At 42.1% G+C, this 23,029-nt stretch overlaps 4 protein-coding genes and 1 long non-coding RNA gene across 5 annotated transcripts in view; 2 read left to right on the top strand and 3 right to left on the bottom strand.

Annotated features, from left to right (window-relative positions):
• The window catches only part of Usp1 (ubiquitin specific protease 1), a 473,693-nt gene that overhangs the window by 45,952 nt on the left and 404,712 nt on the right, over positions 1-23,029 (bottom strand). The window lies entirely within an intron of this gene.
• The window catches only part of LOC135697177 (uncharacterized), a 511,087-nt gene that overhangs the window by 177,691 nt on the left and 310,367 nt on the right, over positions 1-23,029 (bottom strand). The gene's annotated exons all lie outside the window — the stretch shown is intronic.
• LOC135697201 (uncharacterized) lies at positions 1,414-7,253 on the top strand. Its single transcript, XR_010517414.1, has 3 exons — positions 1,414-1,633; positions 3,093-3,195; positions 3,571-7,253. It is a non-coding gene; the product is annotated as an uncharacterized LOC135697201 (long non-coding RNA).
• LOC135697198 (uncharacterized) lies at positions 1,640-2,184 on the top strand. The gene has a single exon (XM_065216830.1). The coding sequence runs from the start codon at positions 1,771-1,773 to the stop codon at positions 2,158-2,160; it is 390 nt and encodes a 129-aa protein (XP_065072902.1). The 5' UTR covers positions 1,640-1,770; the 3' UTR covers positions 2,161-2,184.
• Positions 10,859-22,506, bottom strand: LOC135697196 (uncharacterized). The gene is made up of 2 exons (XM_065216827.1): positions 22,162-22,506; positions 10,859-14,310 (listed from the first exon to the last, which is right to left on the bottom strand). Exons 1-2 carry the CDS (start codon positions 22,230-22,232, stop codon positions 13,953-13,955), a joined length of 429 nt encoding a protein of 142 aa, XP_065072899.1. The 5' UTR covers positions 22,233-22,506; the 3' UTR covers positions 10,859-13,952.

Below are 23,029 nucleotides of genomic sequence, written 5' to 3'. Positions count from 1 at the left end.
TAACTGTTCGTCTGTATTGGTAGCACGCGGTCGAACTCTGTGTGCTTACGCACACATCCACGCAAATTGCTGCTTCCAGTTTTTTCTTCTTCTGACATTCCATCTATACAAAGTGGTGCAGTTGCTGCACCACTTTGTTCGACCTATGGAAAAAGAGGCTTCTTTCGGTCGTAATTTGAACGAGGGTAATTCCAAAAAAAGATTAGATCTAGCAGGCCTTGACGTGGTTCAAAGACGCCAGTCTACGGCCACTTTGATGATGAATTCTATTCGTATGATGAAAAAAAATCGCCGCAAGGGGGATTTGAACGGTTCCCGCACAAGGACGCGCAGCAGAGTAAAGTGACTGCTGCTGCTTTTGTCCAGTCATCAGCTATTGAACTTTTTCAATGTTATTCGCCACTTGTCTGTAGGAAGGAAACGTGACTTTTGTCATATGTGGGTATGACGTCGTCCGGGAAGTTTCCGATGGTAGGGGTTTCCCATTACTCATGTTTATCTTTGAAGCAATTCATACTTTTTGCTGCAAAACAATCGATTCCGGAAAAGTGCAAACGTTTTCTCGACTCGTTTAGAAATCGGTTGGAAAACTTGTTTTCCTTCCACTACGTCGCCGAAATAGGACCGCTGCATCTGTGGTTGTAGAGCCCCCTCAGCAACATTATCAGAGCAGCAAAAACAAATGCGTCAGTTTTTTTTTGGTCAGCCAGCACAGCTCAGCTGTGCTTGTAGTGGTTGTAAAATCGAATCAGCAGAACAATGCGAATGTTGCAACGTACTTGGGGGGTTAATTTTCTCAAGGAAATTCACTGGCATTTCATGCTATTGTAATCGAAATTTCGTTAACAAACGTTTGCTGATCATTTTAAGGGGTTTTTTTTCTGGAAAAAATGACACTGTCTTCTTGCTCATCCACATTTGTTTCCTATTTTCGGGAGGCCCCGTACACTGTGATTGTACGTGACAAATCCAATTTCGCATTGCCGTTCGGCGTTGTTGGTATTGGTAGCCGCTTCCCCTTGCGTGAAATTACGTATTAATCGATGGCCTCAATTTGAAGTCTTCTAACAAATTAATTTTCCTGTAAAATTTTTACTCAAAAGCCCTAGTTCTATTTTTTGATAATTTCGATGAAAATGGACGCTAATGTCGTGAAAAAACTTGAATTTCATTCTTTTCTGAAATCTACTTTCACACGGCACGAATCGTCAAAGGCGGCGAAGACGACGACGACGACGACAACAGGGAAGGGAACGTGGAACACACGCATACACTGTCAAGCGAGCGCAGGTACCGTTCAGGTATATAAGCGTTCGCTATAGCAATGGTGTGCGTGTGTCCTCGACAATACCCCGCTCTAGTTCGATCACACGCTCGTATGACTGTCGAGGCTAGCTACCAACCGTAGGCAGCAGTGTTCGATCAGAAAGGTCTTCGCAGTCGTTGAGAGTGGTACTGTTTTTAGAGTCTCTGGCAAAGTCCTAAAGTGTAGTCACTTAAAAAAAAAATAAGTACAAGTCAGTAAATTCCATTTATGAAGTGCACTAAGTTGTTAGCTGATAGTGGAAGCTGAAAGTTGTTACAATTGATCGTTTTTCGGTTCGAACACTGCAGTGCGAGAGTCCTAAAGCAGGTGTGTAACAGCAGTAATTGGACCTAGAACCTAGAAGAGAGAGAAGCCAAGGCAGTTTAATGCGTAGAAAACGCAAATACTTGTAGCTTAGAGCTTTTTGTTCTGAAAGTAAACGCAAAAGTTAGTTGAATGAAAAAATGGTCGCTACCAAGCACCGAATCGCGTCCCGGTTTGATAAGTCAGACAATCTAGACGATTGGATCCGTAAGATCAAGAACAAGAAATTCGTCGTGAAGCGTGAAACTCGCGGACAGGACCTGCGAGTGCTGGCCATGCTAACCGGAGCGCTTTCTCACGCCGAAGAATGTCTGCGGCGTGAGAAGATCCGGAAGCAAGAAGATAGGGCCATTAAGTGGGCCCGAATCCGATCCCGGTTGGCCGAGCCCCCGCGGATGTACTGTGACCTGGAGGAGGAAGAGGAAGAAAAAACCCGTAACGCGTCCAACGCCATCTGGAGCGAAGATTTTAACGGAATCAATAATTTCATAACGGAACTGAACAGTATCAAGACCCCTCTTAGCCGATAGAAGACAAAGAGGGAGTCCCAAAAAGAGCAAGGACTTATTTTCCCAGAAAAGTCAATCAAATTAGATTTTCTTCTTTGAGTAGGGAACACAAACTCTCGATCTCGAAATGTATAAATTACGTGCAATCAGTGCTAGAGAATGGAACTCGCCCTCGAAGCGTCGCATTCGAAACGTTTCCCGACGATCCAAACACAAAAGTTGCGAAAACACGTCGGTCGCCATTTTGAAATTGAAAATTTTTCATCAGCGAGCGTGACTCGACCACTCACATACACACACACATACCTAAAGCGATGAAAAAAAAAAGAAGCTGAAACGCAATGGCGTCAATGTGATGTCAAACCAGCAGACTCGTAGTCGCTCGAGTTTAAGTTGGTGTGAGTGTGCGTGTGAGTATTCGAGAACAACGGGTAACTTTCCCTTCCCGAAACAGGGTTTGAGTGCAATGTTTTCGTTTTGCCTTGGGTTCTCCCCACCCAATCGAGTAGGTACGAATATTAGTCGGTGATCGAAACGTTTCGCAGTGTGACGCGTCAAGGTGAGTGGGGATAGGATAGGTCTTTGTTTCGAATCAGGAAAATTCCACCGATGTAATCGTGGCGAGATGAGAGCGCAATGATGCGATGATACAAAACGATGTGATGAAGCAATCGGCATGAAATTTAGATGTCTGTATATTTTTGTAAAGCTGAGTTGTACAAAGTTGTGTAGGTCTATTTTACGTTTTTTTTTTCGTCGTCCTCCGACGTCGTGTCTCGAGCAGAGCAAAATATGATTGTAATATTTCCATTATGTGAAATGAAGAAGAAACGTACTGTTAGGAGCTAGGCAGATGAAAATTTGAAAAATCAAAAAACTAAACCATTTTATACATTTACAAATCTACTACTAGTGTAAGACAGTGTATCTTTAATCAAGTTTTTCATTTCCAGTACCAAATGAGACAGTGATGCACCTTTCCGACCATCCGACCATCGGGGCTTGCTCTCAATCGGCTGGATGTCGTCTGGAAACTGAAACCTAATCTTGATTTTGGTTCGTAGTGTGTCACTTTTTATTATTTTTACACTCTAACTCTTAAGTATGAAACAGAATTTCCCCCTATTAGAATGCGTACCGTAGTGGCGTATTGTACTTTTTGATTCATATTGAATCGCGCGAGTAGATTAACCCGTAATTACACTTTTTTTTTCTCTTGGCAAAACAATTTAAAAAAGTATAGATTTCTATATTTTTTGTCTTGTTTTCTGTGTTTTGGTTTTTTGTTCGCAATCCGAAAACGAAAAACGTACGAGAAATTTTGTGTAAATAAACTATTAACTTGTTGCGTAAAAATTTAAAGACTTCCTGTTTTATCATTTACCGTAGCACGTAAGGCACAACTAATTGGTGATGTGTATCTATTTACAGCTTTCAGATAGAACTCTCGCCGCAGAGTTCTGAAGGGGGCGTACCTAGAGAAGCGTCACCAAGAGTTATCACAATCCTTGTTGTGAGAAAGAAAAGTACCGAAAGCATAATGAATGCAAAATCCCCGGTGTGGGTTTGGAGAAGATCTTCATCGGCTTCATCCGTGTCCGATCGTCCGAGGCGAGAGGGTGTACTCGAGAATACTAGATCAATATGAAAGCGAGCGAGCGAGCGAGCGAACGAGCGTGAGAAAGAGAGAGAATGACAGGCTGCCTTCGAGCTGCTGCTGCTAGCGCTGTTTGCGTCGAGCTGGTGTTTTCCGATGCCGAGTTGTGACAATGCTACTGGCCAACTGCCCCCTTTCGGAAGGACCTACCCGTCTTCCGTCGTGCGTGCAGCGTCGTACACGTCACACCAACACGGATCCACGAGCGAAACCCAAGTTCTCATCAAGCGAGCATGCTGAAACGAACTAGGCAGCAAGCGGCGACAGCGTCAAGGCAACGCGCTCAACTTCGATCGAATCGAAAGTCTGAAAAGGAGCGTAGTAGTAGAAGCACTGTGCTTATGCGCTTTTTAGTGAGTACGTGACAGCATGCATTTCCTTAGATTTGTCTGTTTTCCATTGCGATTGTGTGACGGTGGAAGGTGGCTTTCGGTGGGGATCTAACCCCCCGGAGCACGTTTTTTCTCCTAACCAGATTTTGTATTTTTCATGAACGAAAAAAAAAAAAAACCTAAAATGGCCACGCGGAAGAGCGAGCAGAAAGCCCCCGCGACGCTTCAGAAGCCAAGGCACAACATACATACACACAACATCGCTTATGCAACACGCATGAAATTTTCGTTTTCAACAATGCACTTTCAACAGAGCGCGCAGAGAACAAGAAAAATGGGTTTAGGTGAAGTGAAACGTAGGAAAGACAGGCAGAGAGAGAGAGAAGCCCAAACGAGGTCACCTTGGAGAGAAATCAAAAGCTTGAAAGCAGCAATCGAAACCGAAATGTGCATAGCGGTAACTAGTGCTGATTTTTTTCTATTTGCAACCAGATTTTTTGGAATTTCTAGAAGCGAATGAGCAGGTTATATGTAGGATGAAAGAGAGAGAGAGAGGGAGAGAAGGAGTACGGGGCTCAGATAATAGAGAAACAGAGAGGACAAAAAAAATGGAGTGCACAGTTGCGTTGTTCCAATGGCTCATCCCCACACATCTAAGTAGGCGACGAGCTGAACGTGTCTAGACGTGCACTGCTCGGACAGGTCGTCAAGAGAAAGACACAGGAAGAGAAATTTATTTTCATTTTGTACCCAGAAAAGATGATCGAGGTAAAGTGCACACACATTTACACTTCAACGCACGCATTTATTTTCTTGCAGAGTTGGAAACTGTTCAAAGCAAGTTTAGCTGGCAGCTAGTGAGTTAGTGCGATCATTTACGGTATCCCTCACCAACGGTTCGAGAAGGCGAAAACCAGTGTGTAACATACTAGAAAAAAAATAATAATATGAAAGTTAAAGCCCCGTCTCCGCTAGGCTTGATCGATTACAGGCTCCGTCCTGTTTTAACGCCAAAAACCAGATTTTTTTTTATTATTTGCAGCGAGTAGCTAGGCTTCCACTGTTCTATCTTCTTCCATCTGTTCTACGTAGCAACCTAACCTCGGAAGACCCCCCTCACCGGTGAAGACCCATCAAAAAAAACGGCGGTAAACAAACACAAATCGACTAGCAAAACCTCGAGTTTTCATATTATTGCAGAACACCCAAACACGGTCCGGCTGTGAGCCGAGTTTCTCTGTTTATTGTTTCTGTTCCTTTTGTGTTTTACTCCCTACATACTCTGGGACACGGACGCGAGCGAGACGTGCGACACGGCCCAATCGAATCCGATCGATTCTCTCCCCGGTCCGGCCATCTTGGTCGAGTTTCTCTGTTTCTTCTTCTTGCATTATTTCATCCATCTCTCTACCATACAACCTGTGGACGCCACCGGCATCGAACCGCCCGGAGTTCCCCGGATCATGACGTAACGCTTCCGTGAACGTGAAGGGACTTGCACACACGAGCTCGGTAAACGATACAATACTACCCTTCGCAAAACCCGAGTTTTCGTCTTTACAGCAACACCCGATGAGCTTTGGTCCGGCTGTCCCGCGATGGAAGCCGAGTTTCTATGTCTATCGTTTTGTTTTGCTTTTTTTCTCTGATACTATCCACCCTCGTGAGAGACAGAGAACGACGAACGGGACACGGTTTTATAACTGGACGCGATCGGAAGACGGAAGCAAAACCCGGAAGAGACCCCCGACGTCTAGCCCCGGCCTTTCTTTCACAACTTCGGTCCGGCTCTCATAACCAGCCGAGTTTCTGTGTTTTTCTTTTGTTTTTCTGTTCTTTTTTGACACTCTCTGCAAACATAACCTCGTCATGCACCCCCACCACCACAACAACAACAACAGCAAAAAATCCCCATTCGGAAAGAGAGGGACAGGGAGAGACAAGAGCAAAGGAAGATAGCGAGAGAAAGAGGGAACACAGACAGACCGAGAATCAGAGCTAAAATAGACACAAATAGGACTCGTATATCAGCAGCGCTCAGCGTTCGCTATGACGCAGTAGTGTTTGAGACACGGCGGAATTTGCGGTAACCTTGACAACAGATATCTTCGCAACCAGAATCTCCGTTTTCTTTTGCAGTTGTGCCCAACGAGTCGTCGTCTTATGAGTGAGTGTATATTCGGGGGCAGGTATATGATTTCTAATTTAGAAAGAGGAAACCATCGACTCAACATTAGAAGCGCGACATTCATCAGGGAAAGCACGGCCATACAACCGTAAGCACATTGATTTTAGTTAGAACAACCAGAGTTTGAGATATTTGCAGAACAAAAAAGATATGGCGAATTTTTCGACCAACTGGTCTAGCATCTAGAATTGGAGCAACCAGATACATATTTGACACGATAACATCGCAGTTATACGCATTGAAGCGTGGTTCCGCATCCATTGAACGTAAGCAAAATGCATTTTTTCCCCAACAACCAGAATTTTCGTACTTGCAGCTCTGAATACGCGAATTTGCGTTGGAAATATCAGTAGGCCTTGCCGCAGAAATTGCGCAGTTGCCAAGCAACACACAATGGGAATCGAATTGATAGGGCAGCATCCGTCTTCTTCTACCTCTTCTTGATTGCGGTAATCCAGAGTTGAAATTTTCCCCCTCGACAACCAGAGTTTTACTCTTTTGCAGAGAATCTAAACAAATGACAGCAAAACCGACCGGACACCGTGTGGCGTTTTCCGAAATTGTACCTTGTTTTGATCTGTGCGTGTGCGTGTTAGGCATTTTTGCGGTTATCTTTCCAATCATCCAGCTTCTTCTGACCAACATATACTTCAGTGTGCGTGCTTATGCGGGATATCATACCTTGAAACTAGTGACAGCGAAGGAAGCCCCAAAGTTGGGACCGCATGTGGTGGTAGCTATGCTAATTTGTTTTACTCTATTTATGTATCTTTTTTTTATCTAATTTATATACCCTAAACAAAAATCTAATAATTCACTAGTAGTGCGTTTAGCGATTTATGGTAGTGTTAACCGTTTTTTCTTGGCTTACGCCATCACGGGAAAACGGGGTTTTGTTTAAGGATTAAACACATAATTTATCTTTTACAGAAAAGAATGGCAATTGTTACTACACTCCTAATTTACTACTAGTGTTTGAAGTGGTTACACGTTATTGGTTTTAATTGTATAATGGCTGTGAAATTTACAATAAGAGTTTGATAAGTATGAAGAAATCTACATCCCGCTTGATCTAAGCTATGTTTTGGGCTTTTATGTAACATTTTATACATATATTTACACACATAAGTGGTTCCATTTCTCCTTTCGAAAATGTAATGTTTAACCTTTACTGTGTATATTCTATTGATTATTGATATTTACTACTATTGTTCATCTAGTGATGCTTTTTTGTGTTTGAGCACAGGAAAATTTTGTAATTTCCTCACCCCTAAGTGAAGTTGTGTACGAAACCGGAACAACATTAGCACCTAAGAGTGATTTACCTTGCAGTAGTTTGTTTATTTCTATCGCATAACTAACCCACATCGATCAATGTAATGCCTCTATTGTGCTTTCAATATGAAAACGAAAAAAAAAAAACAAAATGTCCCCGTCTGACAGATGAGAAAAAAATAATCTATTGTGACATGAAAACCACCCGAAACAGGTGATGATGATATGCGCTATGCTTGAAGCGAAAGTTTTATTTTCTGTTCAATCAAATTTGTGCCCAAATGATGATTGTTTGTATGTGTCGAGTAAAGTAAAGTACAAATGCTGCGACTTCTGTGAAGTACCCGGCCCTGTTGTGAGAAATGAAAAAAATAAAAATAAATGAAGAAGGCAAATTTCGCTCGGTGTTACTCTCTGTAGCGCCCAGCATTGAAAGGAAATTTGCGTGCTCGGCTACTCGCTCGGTGTCCCATGGGCGCCCAGCACTCACTCATCTCACACATACCTGTATATGCATATGAGTAGCGAAACGAAGAGCAAAAGAAAAAGTGTAAAATGAAGAAAAACAAATGTTGAATGCTACGCGCTCGGTGTTCTGTGAACTGCGAAGCGATTTGTATGAAGATTGCAATTTTTTTGTATTGTTTTTTTCCTTTGTGATTTGTTCCAGTGTTGAAGTTGAATGATTATGTTTATGTTTCTTTTATATACTAGTGTTAGTGTTTACTACTAGTTGCTGCTAAGAGCTAAAAATGTGTGAGTTTAAGTGAAATTATTTCTAATATGCTTTTGAAAAGTGTAAAAGTTTATTGTATGATAGAAAAAAAAAAAACACCATAATGATTGCATTGTAATGTGATTTTTTTTGAACAACCAAAAAAGTTCTAGAAAATGTATGTTTTTGTAATGTTTTCACTAGAATGTTAACCTCATCTCATGGAGAGAGCTGAATTTGTACAGTGATGTAAAATCATGATACGAAGAAGCACCATTGTTTTTCCAATGCTATTATGTGATCTTTACAAAGCTTGAAATTGTAACCCTCATCATAACATCTCTACTATTCTGAAGTATTGTAATGCCACCTAGTGCAAATTTATGCAAACAAAAGTGTATATTATTAATACCGTAAAGTTGGAGCATGTGTTACGTAAAAGCAAGTAGTCTACACACACCCACATCCATACATATATACACGTCCAAGCATCTGTAACTCATCCATGCAAGCCGACCGCCGGTCGAGCAATCGTTGCAACCGTGGCAATTTCCAACCCTGCACACAACGCCGCTTCTTCTTCTTGCTGGTTTGGCGCAGAGATTTGCGAATGCCTGTACTTCCCATCTACTTCATGTTGGTACTTCATCCACGCAACACAATTGAGACGATAACGCGATAAAGCGAGAGAGCACGAAACATCCTCTATAAATTGCATCCCCCCTTCTAACACCGGCGCTGATGGAACCCATGGGTCATCGCGACGCACCACACGCACCGCACCGCAAGAAGACCTAAACGCACCCCGACGATCGGTTCAGCGCAGTTTCCGAATACTGACCACACGAGTAGGGTTTGTCCCCGTCCTAGGGCATTCGAGTGAATACAACAACTTCGGAGTCCGGTAAAGCCCCCCTTTTTTTTACATAACCATGTGGAAGCGCGTTTTTTCTTTTACTTTCAGATTTGCACTTGCCTCTATATAGATCCGTCTATTGTGAGTTTTGGGTTAGAACCTTTTGTCTTGGGTACGATCGATCGAACGATCCGTTTTGGACGCCGTTATTCGACTTACGGTTGGCGGCTCATCCGATCATCCCGAATCGAAGTGGGCTCTTTAGTGGTTGAGATTTTTGCCTTTGGGACCGTGGCATCATCCGTACATCTGGCTACGTGCTGATGGCTGCGTCACCGATTTGGCACCCCCTTCCTTTGAGTGGAATTGGAGCGATCAGGCAGACTTGCAGTGATAGGAAATTCGAGTTAGGAGCAGTGAAGTGAGAGAGTGAAAATGAGGAGCAAGTTCTATTTTGTCCCTGTTCATATTATCGTCCCTGAGGAGAGGAGATTTGCACGCGATGAGGAAAAGTGAATGTGAAATATCTGTTTCTACCAGCCAACCAAAGGGCTTTGATGCGTTTGCGGAGGCTGTTTCAGTGTGCTTTTTCTGCACGGAATTCGACGAAGAAATGCTTTCGGAGAAGCGAGTTCCTGGAATGGAAAGTCAACGTCATACGTAACGTCCCTAGAGACTCATCATCGACGAAGAATAAGTTCAAAATCTGCACATTTCGGCAGAAAGTAAACAAACCAAAAAATTTCAATTGGATCATTGAAGGCAATTTCTGAGATGGATTCCAACGTCAATGGGTTCATTCTCTCTGTCACTTACACTACTAGTGGTAAGAATTTCGACAGCCGTCATACTCGATAATGTCCAATTTTCTACGAGAAACGAATGAGATTCTAGTCAAATGTTACTCGCACGCTAGCTGAGATGAATTCCAAAACACCTCAAAAACTGGATTCATTCTCATGCCATTAATGGAGATGAACACCGCACCGCACTATGGGTTCATTCTCGCGCGTCAGAATCTTCAACATAATTCGAAAACATGATCAGAATCCTTACTGATTCGGAGCAATTCCTGTTAACAGAAAGGCCTTTTGGCTGAGATGAATTCCCGCGTCCAATGGGGTTCATTCTCCTTGTTCCACCAGTGTGTGCCGTTAGAAGTTCTACAATGTCTGTAAATCAAACATCCAATTCATCGCTGAGATGAACATCCCGCGTCCAATGGGGGTTCATTCTCGTCCGTCAGTTGGCATGGCAGGCCATGAGTGCAACAACAACAACAACAACAACAACCGCAAGTCGGAATCAATCAAAGTGATAAGGCTTTTCAGCCCAAAGAAACACGCAAACAAGTTCGATCGTGACTCCAGTAGCATCCAGTAGTCCAGTAATTAATGTTGAGTAAATTTCCGAGATGAACTACCCGCGTCCAATGGGGGTTCATCTTCGTGCGTTTGAAAGATCAACGAGACGAAACTCCAAGTAGCATCCAGTTTCAACTGAAGTTCGGCAAATTCCAAATGCCACCGCTGAGATGAACATCCCGCGTCCAATGGGGGTTCATTCTCAAGCGTCCTGAATGAAAACCAATTTTATGAACGATTCAACGACCAGTTCAATTCGATAAATCTTCGAGATCAGAAAGCTGAATGCAATCGAGAATCAACAGTGTAAACGCTTTTTTTTTGCGCCTGGGAGCTCCCATAAGGCTCGTGACTCCATAGTAAAGTCATCGCTGAGATGAACATCCCGCGCCCAATGGGGGTTCATTCTCATGCGGCAGTGTCGATGAATTAAACGAAAATCGTCTACAAACAACGAAAAGGCTCTTCCCGACTGGAATCTTCAAGAAACGCGAGAATCACCATGTGAAAAGTGAAGCTAGATCGATGTTTTCAAAAGAAAAAAAAGTCAATGTTAAAGCATCATGAGTATGCAAAAGGCCTATTTTGTCCCCAAGTTAGCCATCCATTTGCTATGACTTTCGTTGCCCCCCCTGGTGAGAGAAAAAGATGAGTGAAATGTGATAGTTTTATTCTAAAAAAGGCCCTTTGGTGCCACGCTTTCTGGGAAAATGGCTCAAAGCTGTTTATAAAAAAAAGGCTTTCCTGTGTCATAATCCACCGCAGTAATATGGTGTCAATGAAGCAGTTCAATGTTTTTCGAAAATACGCACCACGAGAGTGCAAAAGGCCTATTTTGTTTCTCTATGCAAGCTATCAGAAGCGATGTGAAAAATGTGAAAGTGCGGAAAGGCCCGTTGGCTCAAAATCAATGAGATAAAGGCTTAAATTTCAACAAGTGTTTCTCGAGTGTTGTTAAAGCCAAGACTAAAAGTGCTGCAGAAATGGCTTTTGAAAAAGCTCTGCTGATAAAGTTCTTTTGTCTGCCCGGCCAGATGAGTAAGCCGAGAAGTTCCAGTTTGTTGGGAAGCAGTTGAAAAATGTGAAGTTATCATCCGCTGCGGAAAAAGTGTTTGAAAAGGTCTTTTAGACCGGAAAAAAAATGCGATCAGTGAAAAGGCCTTTGAGTTGCCTAAGTAGTAATCGTCAGCTGGGAGAAGTTCCTCCACTAAGTGCAAGTCCGAAATTCAAGTTGTTTAAAGGCTGTTTAAGCTTTCGCTTCTTTTCATTCCTTTTGAAGAGGGGCACTGCCCATAAACAGACTTTTTCTGCTCAATAGAAGAGAAATCAAGCAAAGTCCACCCAAATTTGACGCACACGAAGTACCAAATCGTAGGAGTCGGGAAGCAGCGTAATTTTTTTTCCGAAACATGAGAGCTGACACAATCCGAGTAGGCCGCTGACGATGACACACGAGCAATAGGAGACAACTTCACACCGTACGCTTTGTCCCCAAACCTAACCTAAACCTAGATGGGGAAAAGTATCGATTCCGCCTGGGTGGCTCCTTCGGGGACGACCCGGGCTCGCAGAGGCACTCTTTCCGTGGATCAGATGAATTTTTGGACGGCGTTTTCGAGTCTCAACCCACCACTTCTCCACTACTCCAAAAATAGATGGGAAAACAAATTTCTAGGATTAGGCGACGGGCGAATCAACGAAATATCAACGTCGAACGTAAAATACGTATAATACATCACACTAAAGTTCCTTCCTTCGAGACCTTCCAGAAAAACAAGAAGAAACAAAAAGAAAACGCACATATCTGAAAACTCAACATTTTCTTCCTATTTTTATCTATCGAGCGAATGCTGTTCTACTACCTTCGACGGCCGTTTATGGGTTTTGTTTTTGTTTCCAATACTGGCCGAGCCGGCTTTGCGGGCCGGGCGGCCTTTCATCTCGAGCCTGGATGCCTCATCCAAAACTGCCCGGAAGAGTGCCTCGAGAAGTTGATCTTTTCTCTTCCTATCCATGTCCACTACAACAAAAACAACAACAACAACAACATCAATGAATAAAAAAAAAACAAGGAACGACCGACACGGGATTGGCAGATTAGGCGACAGGTGACCCAGGCAAGCGTGAAGAGGAGGCAGCAAGTCGCGAGAAGATGGGTCGGAGAGTTATTGTATGTAGGGCGGTTTCCTGGTGGCGGAGTAGGATGGCGAGGTCGTGCTCGGCAAGCGAGAAGAGCTTCGGTCACGGGCGGTGATAGAAGTGGCCAGCGAGAAGAGAGCACGATCCAACGGAGGGACAGGAGCGACGAGGACGGCATCTGTGGTTGGCCAGCGGGAAAAGCTTGCGGTACGGACGGTACCCAAGCGGCAAGCGAGAAGAGACCACAGCAACGAGGGGATTTCGGCGGTTCTATTGTTTATTTCGAATCTAGGGTACTTCCTACCTGACTGTTTAGGAGCTTTTCTGCTCGGTTGACTGAGTTTCCGACGTTTCGTCTAGCTAGGATTGCACCTTCGAGAGGGTTCTGAGCTTCCAATTCCAATTCCAAAGCGATAAATATCTGAAAGACATAATTTTTAATGAGAGATTCTTAAAATAGCATCTTGAACTTGAACTTGTCTTACCTTACTTGACAGAAAAGCTTTTTCACTTTATTCACTAGTTTTTTCCTATCCGTACTCATTAAGCAAATGGTGTAAATTTGGTTTACGATGAACACATTTGTATAAACAAAAAATTCTATTGAAAAAACTGAACATCAAAAAAAAAACAAGCAAAACAAGACTGATTGAAACAAAACAAAAGACTGAAAACTCTTGAAAAGAGCACACAAAAACATAAAAACACTGAACCAAAATTAACTCTGAAAAAAAAAACCAAAAGTTTTAAAACCAACAAATTTTTCAACCCAAATTTTAAAACACACTTAATTAATATAAAAAAAAAACTAAAAACAATCACAATTTTAAACTTTAAAACAGTTAAATCTTTTACCAGAATTTTAACTAGCAATTTTTTCTGAGAGATTTTAAATAAAAAGGTCATGTGGGGTCGTGGGCGGGCACTAAAATAACTAAACGATAACATTGATTGTTTAACACAATGAATAAATCACTTGAATGCTTTTTAAATTTGCGCTTTATTTCTTGCGTTTTTTTTTGCGGTAATATCACATCCATTTATTTTGTTTTGGTCTAGTAATTTTGTTTTCGCTATATTTTTATAAATTTGTTCACGACTAGTACGAACTATTATGGGCTAGCTTAGATTTGGTACGATATACAAACGACTAGACATATGGCTACCATTGCATATTTAAATCGGATTTTCAAAATTGGTTCATTTCCTACAACCTACAATCAGTCAACCCCCACCCACGACGTTCCAATTCGTTTCTAATCTTCCTCTTTCTTCTCAAGCACCAATCTACTCCGTCTCACTGCTGTAATAGTCGAACATCTTGTACAGTGAGGGGAAAACTCCAAGCGGTTGCTGTTGGTTCAAACCAAACGGATGGTGGTTCATGGGCAGCCTCGGTGGGCAAAGGCGATGGTCGCAGATTCCTTTCTGACACCCGACGCACTGGCCCCCGCAGCACATCAGACCGCTGGCGCACTTGCCGGACATGATGATGCCGGCGGTGCTTTCACCGCACTTATCACCGACGCCCTTCAGGCAGGAAAGCTTCCCGCAGGGGTTCAGTTCGGCTCCGTGCACGCACACGCCGGTGTTTTGGACGTCCGAACCCGAGTACAGCTTGCAGCGGATCTCCAGGACGTTGGTGCTGCGGATTAGAAACAGACAAAAGTAGAACAATCAATGGTTGGTAGACGGGTTTGTTTGGTGCGTCGAAGCGCATTCAAGTCACCAGGATGGTATGCAACCATTTCCCCCCTTCGCCATCGTATGGTTAAAGCCCTTCTAGTTAAAGTATGGACGACTGTCACCGCAAAACTGGAAAAAGCTGTTCCAATCGAGAAAACATCAGAAATATAGTTGAAGATGCTATTTCGAATAACAGACTGAAGTAGTAGTTTTTATACGATAGATGAGGAGAAGATGAAAGTATAGAATTGATAGTTCCGTTTAGATTACGGCAGTGTGAAAATTGCATATAGAAAGTAGATAGCGAGCTAGGGCAACTTTTAAGGAAGGTACAAATCGGTTTTATCATCTCTCTTTACCAAACTCCGCCTTTGGAGAGGGATGGTGAGGAAGATCGTCAAGTCGACGATGACAGGAGCGCATATCGTGATAGGGGTAAACAATAGCTGCAATTTCCAAACCTACGACTGGATGCCTTCCTAGGAATAACAACTGAAGTGCGGTAAAAATCGGTAGAACTGTTTCAAACACATCGTTGGTACTTGAGCGGTCGGCGATCATCTCTTTTTGCCAGTGGTGGCTGGGGGGACACCCCTCACCATCCCTCTCCAAAGTGGAGGTTTGGTAAAGAGAGATGATAAAACCGATTTGTACCTTCCTTAAAAGTTGTCCTAGCTCGCTATCTACTTTCTATATGCAATTTTCACACTGCCGTAATCTAAACGGAACTATCAATTCTATACTTTCATCTCCTCCTCATCTATCGTATAAAAACTACCACTTCAGTCTGTTATTCGAAATAGCATCTTCAACTATGTAAATCGTTGACTTCACGCAGAAGTAATACTAAACATATAGTCAAAGTATCAGCAATATTTTGGTAACTTCGCAAGTGCAAGCACTTCAGGGAAATTTAATGGTTTTCAGGACTGTTCTATTTTTTTCCGGGGGAATTGAGAGAACTTAGGGAAGCTCTGAGAACATCAGAACAGATCAATTCATTTGAAGGAAATTTCTGGAACTTTAAAGAAGTTCCGAGAAACTCGGGGAATTTCCGAAAACTTGAGCAAAGTACCGAGAGGTTAACGAAAAATTTGGAAACGTAAGAGAAGTAACATGAAGATTAGAAAGTTGTGAGATCATATTAAGGGAAGCTTCGAGAACTTTTTTTATAAATCGAGAAGATCAGAGAACTCAGCATTGCAGTTAAGTTCCATTAATTGTTAAAAATATTGTGAGAGCACTTAAGATGTTTCGGAATCTTCATGAAAGTCCGGATACCTTCAAAGAAGATTATAGATTTTCTGGTAGTTTCAATATAATCAAGGACGTTTCGAGTACTTCTAGGGGGCTGTTCATAAACTACGTAGACAGATTTTTGGGATTCTTGACCCCCTCCCTCCCCCTGCGTAGACAATTGTCCATACAAAAAATTTAAAATTTGTATGGGCCGTGGATAATTGTCAACCCCCCCCCCCCCTAAACTGTCTACGTAGTTTATGAACAGCCCCTAGGATGATCAGAGAACTTCAAAACAGCTCCATAAACTTTAGGAAATTTGCAAGAACTTTCAATTAGTTTCGAGGAATTAAGTGATATTCTGAAGTGATTTTCAGGAATGTTCAGGAAACTTGGGTCGTCAAGGATGTTTTAAGGATCATCAGGGAATGTTTTGGTAACATCCCCAAGAAATCTATTTCTTTCGGAATTTTCTTCACCTTCTCCTTGAAGTTTCTTTCGACTGATCCGTAAGCCCTCTGATTTCCGACTTTCTTCATTATTTTCTTCTAATCTACTACTACGAACCGGAATGCAAGAACAATTTGGATGGATTGGATCATGCAGTGGTTGCGGTTGGATACGGAAGATTACTGGCTAATGAAGAACTCCTGGTCCAACTACTGGGGCAACGATGGATATGCTTTGATGGCAGTGAAGGTTTTCGATTTTAGTAACATAAAATAATAAATTGTAAGTTATTATTCAAGTGAGTTTTGTTTGGTAGATGACCAATTGATGGAGTGCTGGTAATTTGCTGCTGAAAAGTAGGGTCCTTACAAGGCCGAACTACTTTTCACGGCACAATCACACGGAATTTTGATTGCTACCACTCAACCTAATTAACTTACAACTTACTCGAATTCTCCCGGAACTCCAATCGGATGGCAAAACCTAACGTATTAGCTTGGATCCTCCTTCTTGGCATAATCCATTCCGACGTTGAAAACCTCCGAGAGCTTCTTACTCGGAATCATCACCTTCAGCAGTTCCTCTTGCAGATTGAGCAGAAAGGTGTAGTGCTTCTGAATCGTTTCCGTAGGATTGACCATTGTAGGATTGTAGCGTAGCACATGTCCAATTAGTTGGTATCCACACCGGAGACGTACCTTTTGTCCATCAGAGCCTGCTCGACACCCTAAGACAGTTTACCATGTTTTACTTTCTTATCAGCATCGATTATCTCCATGATATGATCCTTGAGGCACTTGTTGAATGCGTCTATCGTCACCAGGCAGGCCTTCTTGATGGTGATAACCTCATAGTCCAGGAGCACATGATGTATCCAATTGGGACGCTGAGATGTCCACCGTGTCGAAGCTTTTGTCCTTGACGAAGGCTCGCCACGATTCACAGAATTCGACCGAGAAGTTGACCTTGGAGAAGACGCCTAACGTTTTGCCATCCTTGGCCTCTCTTGATCGCCTCCAGCAGCTTTTCAAAATTGGCCTTGTCTTTGTCGTTTTTATCCCGAACCAACAACTTCACCGACGGAATGCCCTCCTCACCGTCCTTCTAGATCTGCTTCAAGAAGTCGATCATCTTGTTGGTCAGGAAAAAGATGGACTTTTCGCCCAGCACCGTAATCGTATCGGTCAGCTCGTATTCCAGCAGGCAGGTCTGCAGCGAGGTGGATTTGCTGTGGATGATTTCCTCGTCTACGCCGACCGCCGTCAGAATGCATTCCACCTTCTGCAGCGAATCATCATGGAAAAACGGTGGTTCCTTCCAGTTGGCGTAGAGGCGTTTTATTCGTCGGTAGAAGGAATCCTCCTTCTTCTTATTCATTCCTTTATTTTACATGTCGGTCTCTGTTCCGCAATCTTGTGCCAATCACCGACGGACATCGATTGCCATCCATTGACGCACCCATTCAAACACACATGGGCCGGGAACAACGGCTTTAAGTGACCAGAAATTGTTATGCCTCAGTAAAATCCCACCGACCTCGGCTGGGATTGAACCCAGACCTACTGGGGTGAGAAAGCAGTCACGCTTACCACTACACCACCGGCGCCGATAGAAGGAATCCTTACCCAGCACGATATTCGACATATTCGGGGCCGTTGCGAATGCAAACCAAAACATTCAAGCTGTCAGAAATACCGGGTTGCCAAATATAGAATAATATTCGTATTTAACCAGAGTTAATGTACACGTGCTTCCACCTAGCGTGCTGGAGACGTGCTGTCCACCACATCGTAGGTAAGGTACCTGGGTACATTTCGAGGCATATTATTTCGCGTCCCTTTTATGTTCCTTCGTGCCTCATTCGTGTCACATGTGCTGCGTCTCATGAGCCCAGCTCGGCGAGATCGAGCGAGGGCTGCATAGTACATAGTACCTACGTCCTGCGTGCATAGCTGATATGGGGGTCGTTAGAACCCCAGCTAATGGCTAAACACTTCTAAAATAACTATTCGTTTGCAGTGTGAGAGGAAAATTACGGATTTACGAAAGTTCAGCTATTATCGCCACTACCGATCCATGCACAAGGCATTTTCACGACAACATGGTCTGTTGGATAAAGATGACGATGAAGGAGAGAGCTCCAGGAATATTCAGGAAATTGAGGTACGACTGGATGCTAAGACGCTGACCACCTCATTAATTGAAACTGGTTACGGTTAATGGGCTTCCTCTGAATGTGTTACGATATCCAGCGTTTCAACGAATCATCCGACCCATTGAAGATGGGCTAAAGATGGCGCAGCACTTGAATCCGAATTCAATTAAGCCGTTTCTGAGGAGTGTCTGCGGACAAATTCAAAAGATTATTGTTTCGGAAATCGACGGTATGTTTGCGTGCGTTAAAGTCGATCTGGCGTCCAGAATGGATCGGGATTTCATATGCGTAAACATCCAGTATGTGAAAAATAATTACACTATTATCAGAACGCTGGGCGTCATCGAGTTACACGTTAATCACACAGCTGTTAACTTGACCACAGAAATTTTAAAAATTCTGCACCCATACGGAATTGAAATTCGACGCATCTTAACGGTGACATCTGACAATGCGAACAATATTCTTGCCACAGTAAACCGTCTCAAGATGACACAACAAGAGGCCCTCAACGATTTTGATGCGTTGCTTTGTGCTGAAGGACACACGACTCGTCCAAGAATCTCGGATGCAGTGTCTGATGACGAATTGGAGGAAACGGTTGTGGTTGGAACTCATAGATCCAATTTTGCAAGGAGTTCGTTGTGCGGCACACACTTTGCAGCTGGCAGTTAACGACACTATAAAAGCAGTAGAATTGAAAAATCAACTTTCAAAAACTCGGAGTGCTGTGAAAAAGCTGAGAAAACTACCCTACAAAAGGATGTTTGAGGTAAGCAATAAGAAGAAGCCAAAGCTGGACTGCTTGACTAGGTGGAATAGCACCTATATGATGGTGAACAGCTTGCTGGTGGTGAAGGACTTCATTTGTACGTTGACGGAAGGAGTCGAGGAAATGATCATCGACATTGGAGTTTATCCAGCGCTTTTCGGCAGTCTTTCGACCTGTAGCTGAAGCAACTACGAGATTGCAGAGCTCTCAAATTACTCTTGGTGATTTTTTCTTAACATGGGAGAAATGCACATTTGATCTCAAGATTTTCAAAGATGATGTGGCGTTAACACTCACCAGGATGAATTTTTAGGAAAGTGAAATCTGAGGGTTCCTTTCAAATTAGTTTTTAAGAACTTCAGACTCCAGGTAAATTGTGAATTGTGTGGAGCATGGCAAATACAAGCAAATTCCAAAGATAATTCTAAGAGATTTCTGACTTAAACTGCAACGTCATGTTAAGGCAAGGGGTAATCAACTCTGCACACCTCAATCTGTGCCGAATGTTTTAGCTGTGCCGAAATCTGCCAATCAAGGATCCCATGAGTTTGGCAACACTGAAGTTTTAATGACTTGTGTGATTGAGCGAGAAAAAGAAGCGTAATGAATTGATGTATTCAACAATCACTGCTGCAGTATGGAAATTCTATCCGAATAAGAAAACTGGGCAAAGTAAACCAAATCTGTTTCAAGATTCGGACCGTTCATCACCAACAAAACACTGATTGTAGCGGAAGCCGGTTCCGAAGCCCAACTCCTCATAAATCCGGAAACGCTCATCAACCACGAGTACATCAAGCGTCCGTGGCGTTGATTATGAAGCGGTATGACAACGATAGCAACTTCGAGGCGGAACTGTTCAATCAGCCGCAAGCGGAGAGCGGCTACTTGAAGATTAGTGAGGATTTTCAGGTTGTCAAAATATACTTAATTTGTTTCACAGAAAGCCTATCTAATAAATTGTCTAAGAATGTACAATTGGGTATCATACTATTTATTTAAATAATCCTGATTATTTAAACAAGGTGTGTGACTAGTGGTGGCGTAGATCGCTCATCCGGCAGGAAGGTGCCTGATTTGTATGACGCTATGTATCTGGCCACCCTGTGGCATTGACCCATGTGAACCGTGATTACCGATATTGGAAACTATACCGGAAACGCCAAGCAAGTGATCCTGAGAGTGACCTAGTTATTGCTGTTGCAGGTGCATCACTCAAACTTTGACAACTCTTGCAGGGAATTGGACGAAGTACTGGCTGCAGGAGAGATCCGAGCAAAGTATATGTATGTCTTCTAATCCGAAGTGCGAAACCTTAGCAACTATTGGAACAACGATAGCAAACAACAGTGCTGCCGTTGGATATTATATTTTGTGTCATACTTGTCAAAGTGTGCCCTAACCGTGTGCCGTGCTGTATTTCGGCACAGTGTGCAGAGTTGATTACCCCTTGTGTTAATGAGACATTTCTAAGGGATTTGTAAGGAGTACTGAAAGTGAATTCTAAGGAGAACTCCAAGGTACTTCTAAGTAGAATTTCAAGAGAAGAAGGAGAATCCAAAGAATTTACACTTAGAAGTATTTTAAAGAAGTTTGGAGGAAAGTAGCAAAGAAATTTTCAACGATATTTTGAGGTACATTCCAATGGAATACTATGGAGAATTTTATCTTAAGAGAACTCTAAAAAGTATTCCTAAGGATTTCTGAGGACCATTTCAAGGAGTTATTATTATTATTATTATTTAACTTTATTACGGAGGCTTTCAGCCTTGGGCTGGTTCGCCTCCATTTCAAGGAGTTCACGGATCTACTCCGTTAGATTTTCGAGTGGCAATATAGAGGGAATTCCGAAGATTAGTCCAAAGGATTTGTAGAAGATTACTTAGTGAATACTGAGGAGAGATATTTCCAGGAGAATTCTTTGGAGAATGTTTTGCAACTTTTTGTATTTAATAATTTGTAAAATTTGCGATAAATTGAACTTAGTTCTACAAATTATCGACTTCTAGAACTAAACTTCCTTTGATTTGTAATATTACCAGTTTATTCCAAATTTTGCGCTCTATTTCGAAACCTATCGACGTAAAATATTTCTATGACTAATAGTAGAAGTAGTTGTCTAATTAATTATGTTTGGTCTGGAACCTAGGATGAAAATAACTATCCTCCTATAAATGATAATATTTCGTGATTTTGCTAATAATTTAAAGTATATCAAGCGTAACTATTCAAATCGACGTATCCGATTTGTAAACAATTTCGACGATTTGAGACTGATGATGGTGTTTGTTTGCGTGGATGAGTTAGCAGTTAAGACAAATCGACGATTGAAGTGATTGTTTACAAAAGCGGATACGTCGTTTTGAATAGTTACGCTTGATATGTCTTTAAATGTGTTAAACAAATAAACCCATCAGCTTGCACAATAAGTAAAAAGGCTAGTGGTTATTGTTTTACCAAAACTAGCATATTTTTTTATCGTTTTTAGAAACATGGAAATTTTTCATTGCAGTTCTAGAAACACATGGAAAACTCATGGAATTATATTTAACAAAATCCTATCTGAGAAGAATTCTGTGAAAATGATTCAGAAAATGCAAAGTAATTCTTAAGTTACAGAAATCCTAACGGCATTTTTCATAGAAGTTTTGAAAAAGGGAATTCCGAGGATAGTTCAGAGGATAATTCCAACGGAACTCTAAGAAGAGAATTTAAAGGATTTTCTGGAATTTCGAGCAGAAATTTTAGAGAACATTGAGAGGAATTCCGAAGAAAAGTATTCAAAAACTTGATAGTTTATGTTTAGTCTCGACATTCCTTCTAAAATATAAAGCGCAAGTCTTAACAATCTTGGCTCATTAAATCGACAATAGTGAAGTTGTAAATTCTGTTAAAAAGAAATCATAATTCAGGGATAATTTTCATTATATTTTACTCCATGTTGAGAGTAATTGTCTTGATAAAAAATGCCTGGAGATTTAACTAATTTGACTTTCAACTAATTTTAAGATTTCCGTCTAAATTTGGAAATTTTTGCTAACCTTTGAAATTAAATTTTGGCTAACCTAAGAATACAAAATCAAGATTTTTTGACGTTAGGCAGGGTGAAATTTGAAATTTCTCTAAAATCGAATAAAAGTATGAAAGGGTTGAAACACTACATTTGCTTTTGGTAATTCTAAAAGTGTACTAACGGTTGGGCAAAGCTCCAGTAGATGTATCCAGTCAGAAGAACGGACAGCAATAGCACCGGGCCGGCAGACATTTTCGTTTACGTCGTTCTGATAAGTTATAACACTTAAATTTTATACAACCACAGCCACAGATGAGATGCAACAACAGTGCGATTCCCGGGAATCAGAATCACAGCTTAAGTTCACTTATTCCTACTGATTGGGTTACTTCATTGGGGCTTCACTAGACACTGGGATTGGACACACAAAACACATGCAAAGCGCGATCGTGGAAGGCGAACTGTGAAGTCCAAGGATGCTGCCCGGCACTTTTATACCGTTGATTCCGTTGATCCAGAACCATCTTTCTTGGCGAATGCCGTTGAAACCCACACGCTGCTCAGTGTCCTTCAACATCAGACGCGTCGCTCATCATCCATCAATATGGGAGCAAGAAGGACAATTTTATGAATTATTAATCTCATTATCTTCCGGAGGAATTGCTAATTTATTTCAATTTTTATCGGAAACCGGACAGTGTGGTGGACCAAAGCACTATTCTAATTGTATACTTAGTTGGAACTGCTCGTCGCCAAGAGGACTCCTCGCTGTTTCTCTGTACTTGGTAATATTCTCTAATGCTGGTGGTGGCGGGACCGTTCAAGTGGAAATAAGGTCCTGCCAGTTGTCAGGGGCGGGGGGGAGCCGGGGATTGTGAATAATCGATTTGGTGATAAATCTGAATCGAAATTCACTGAATTATTGAATTAAGCATAAATCAGCGAATCCAGACAGACTTTCGAAATTTATAAATGAAAGGAGTCACGCGAGGAGGAAGTAGGCCGTATTAATGTTAGTGCTGCGTGATATTTCTTGAAAAGCATTGAAA

The sequence above is a fragment of the Ochlerotatus camptorhynchus genome, unplaced genomic scaffold (genome assembly GCF_037179485.1).
Source record: "Ochlerotatus camptorhynchus isolate MF236.1 unplaced genomic scaffold, CSIRO-AGI_Acam_v1.1 ptg000067l, whole genome shotgun sequence".
In the NCBI taxonomy this organism is placed as follows: Eukaryota; Metazoa; Arthropoda; class Insecta; order Diptera; family Culicidae; genus Ochlerotatus; species Ochlerotatus camptorhynchus.
This window is presented reverse-complemented; position numbering and strand designations above follow the sequence as displayed.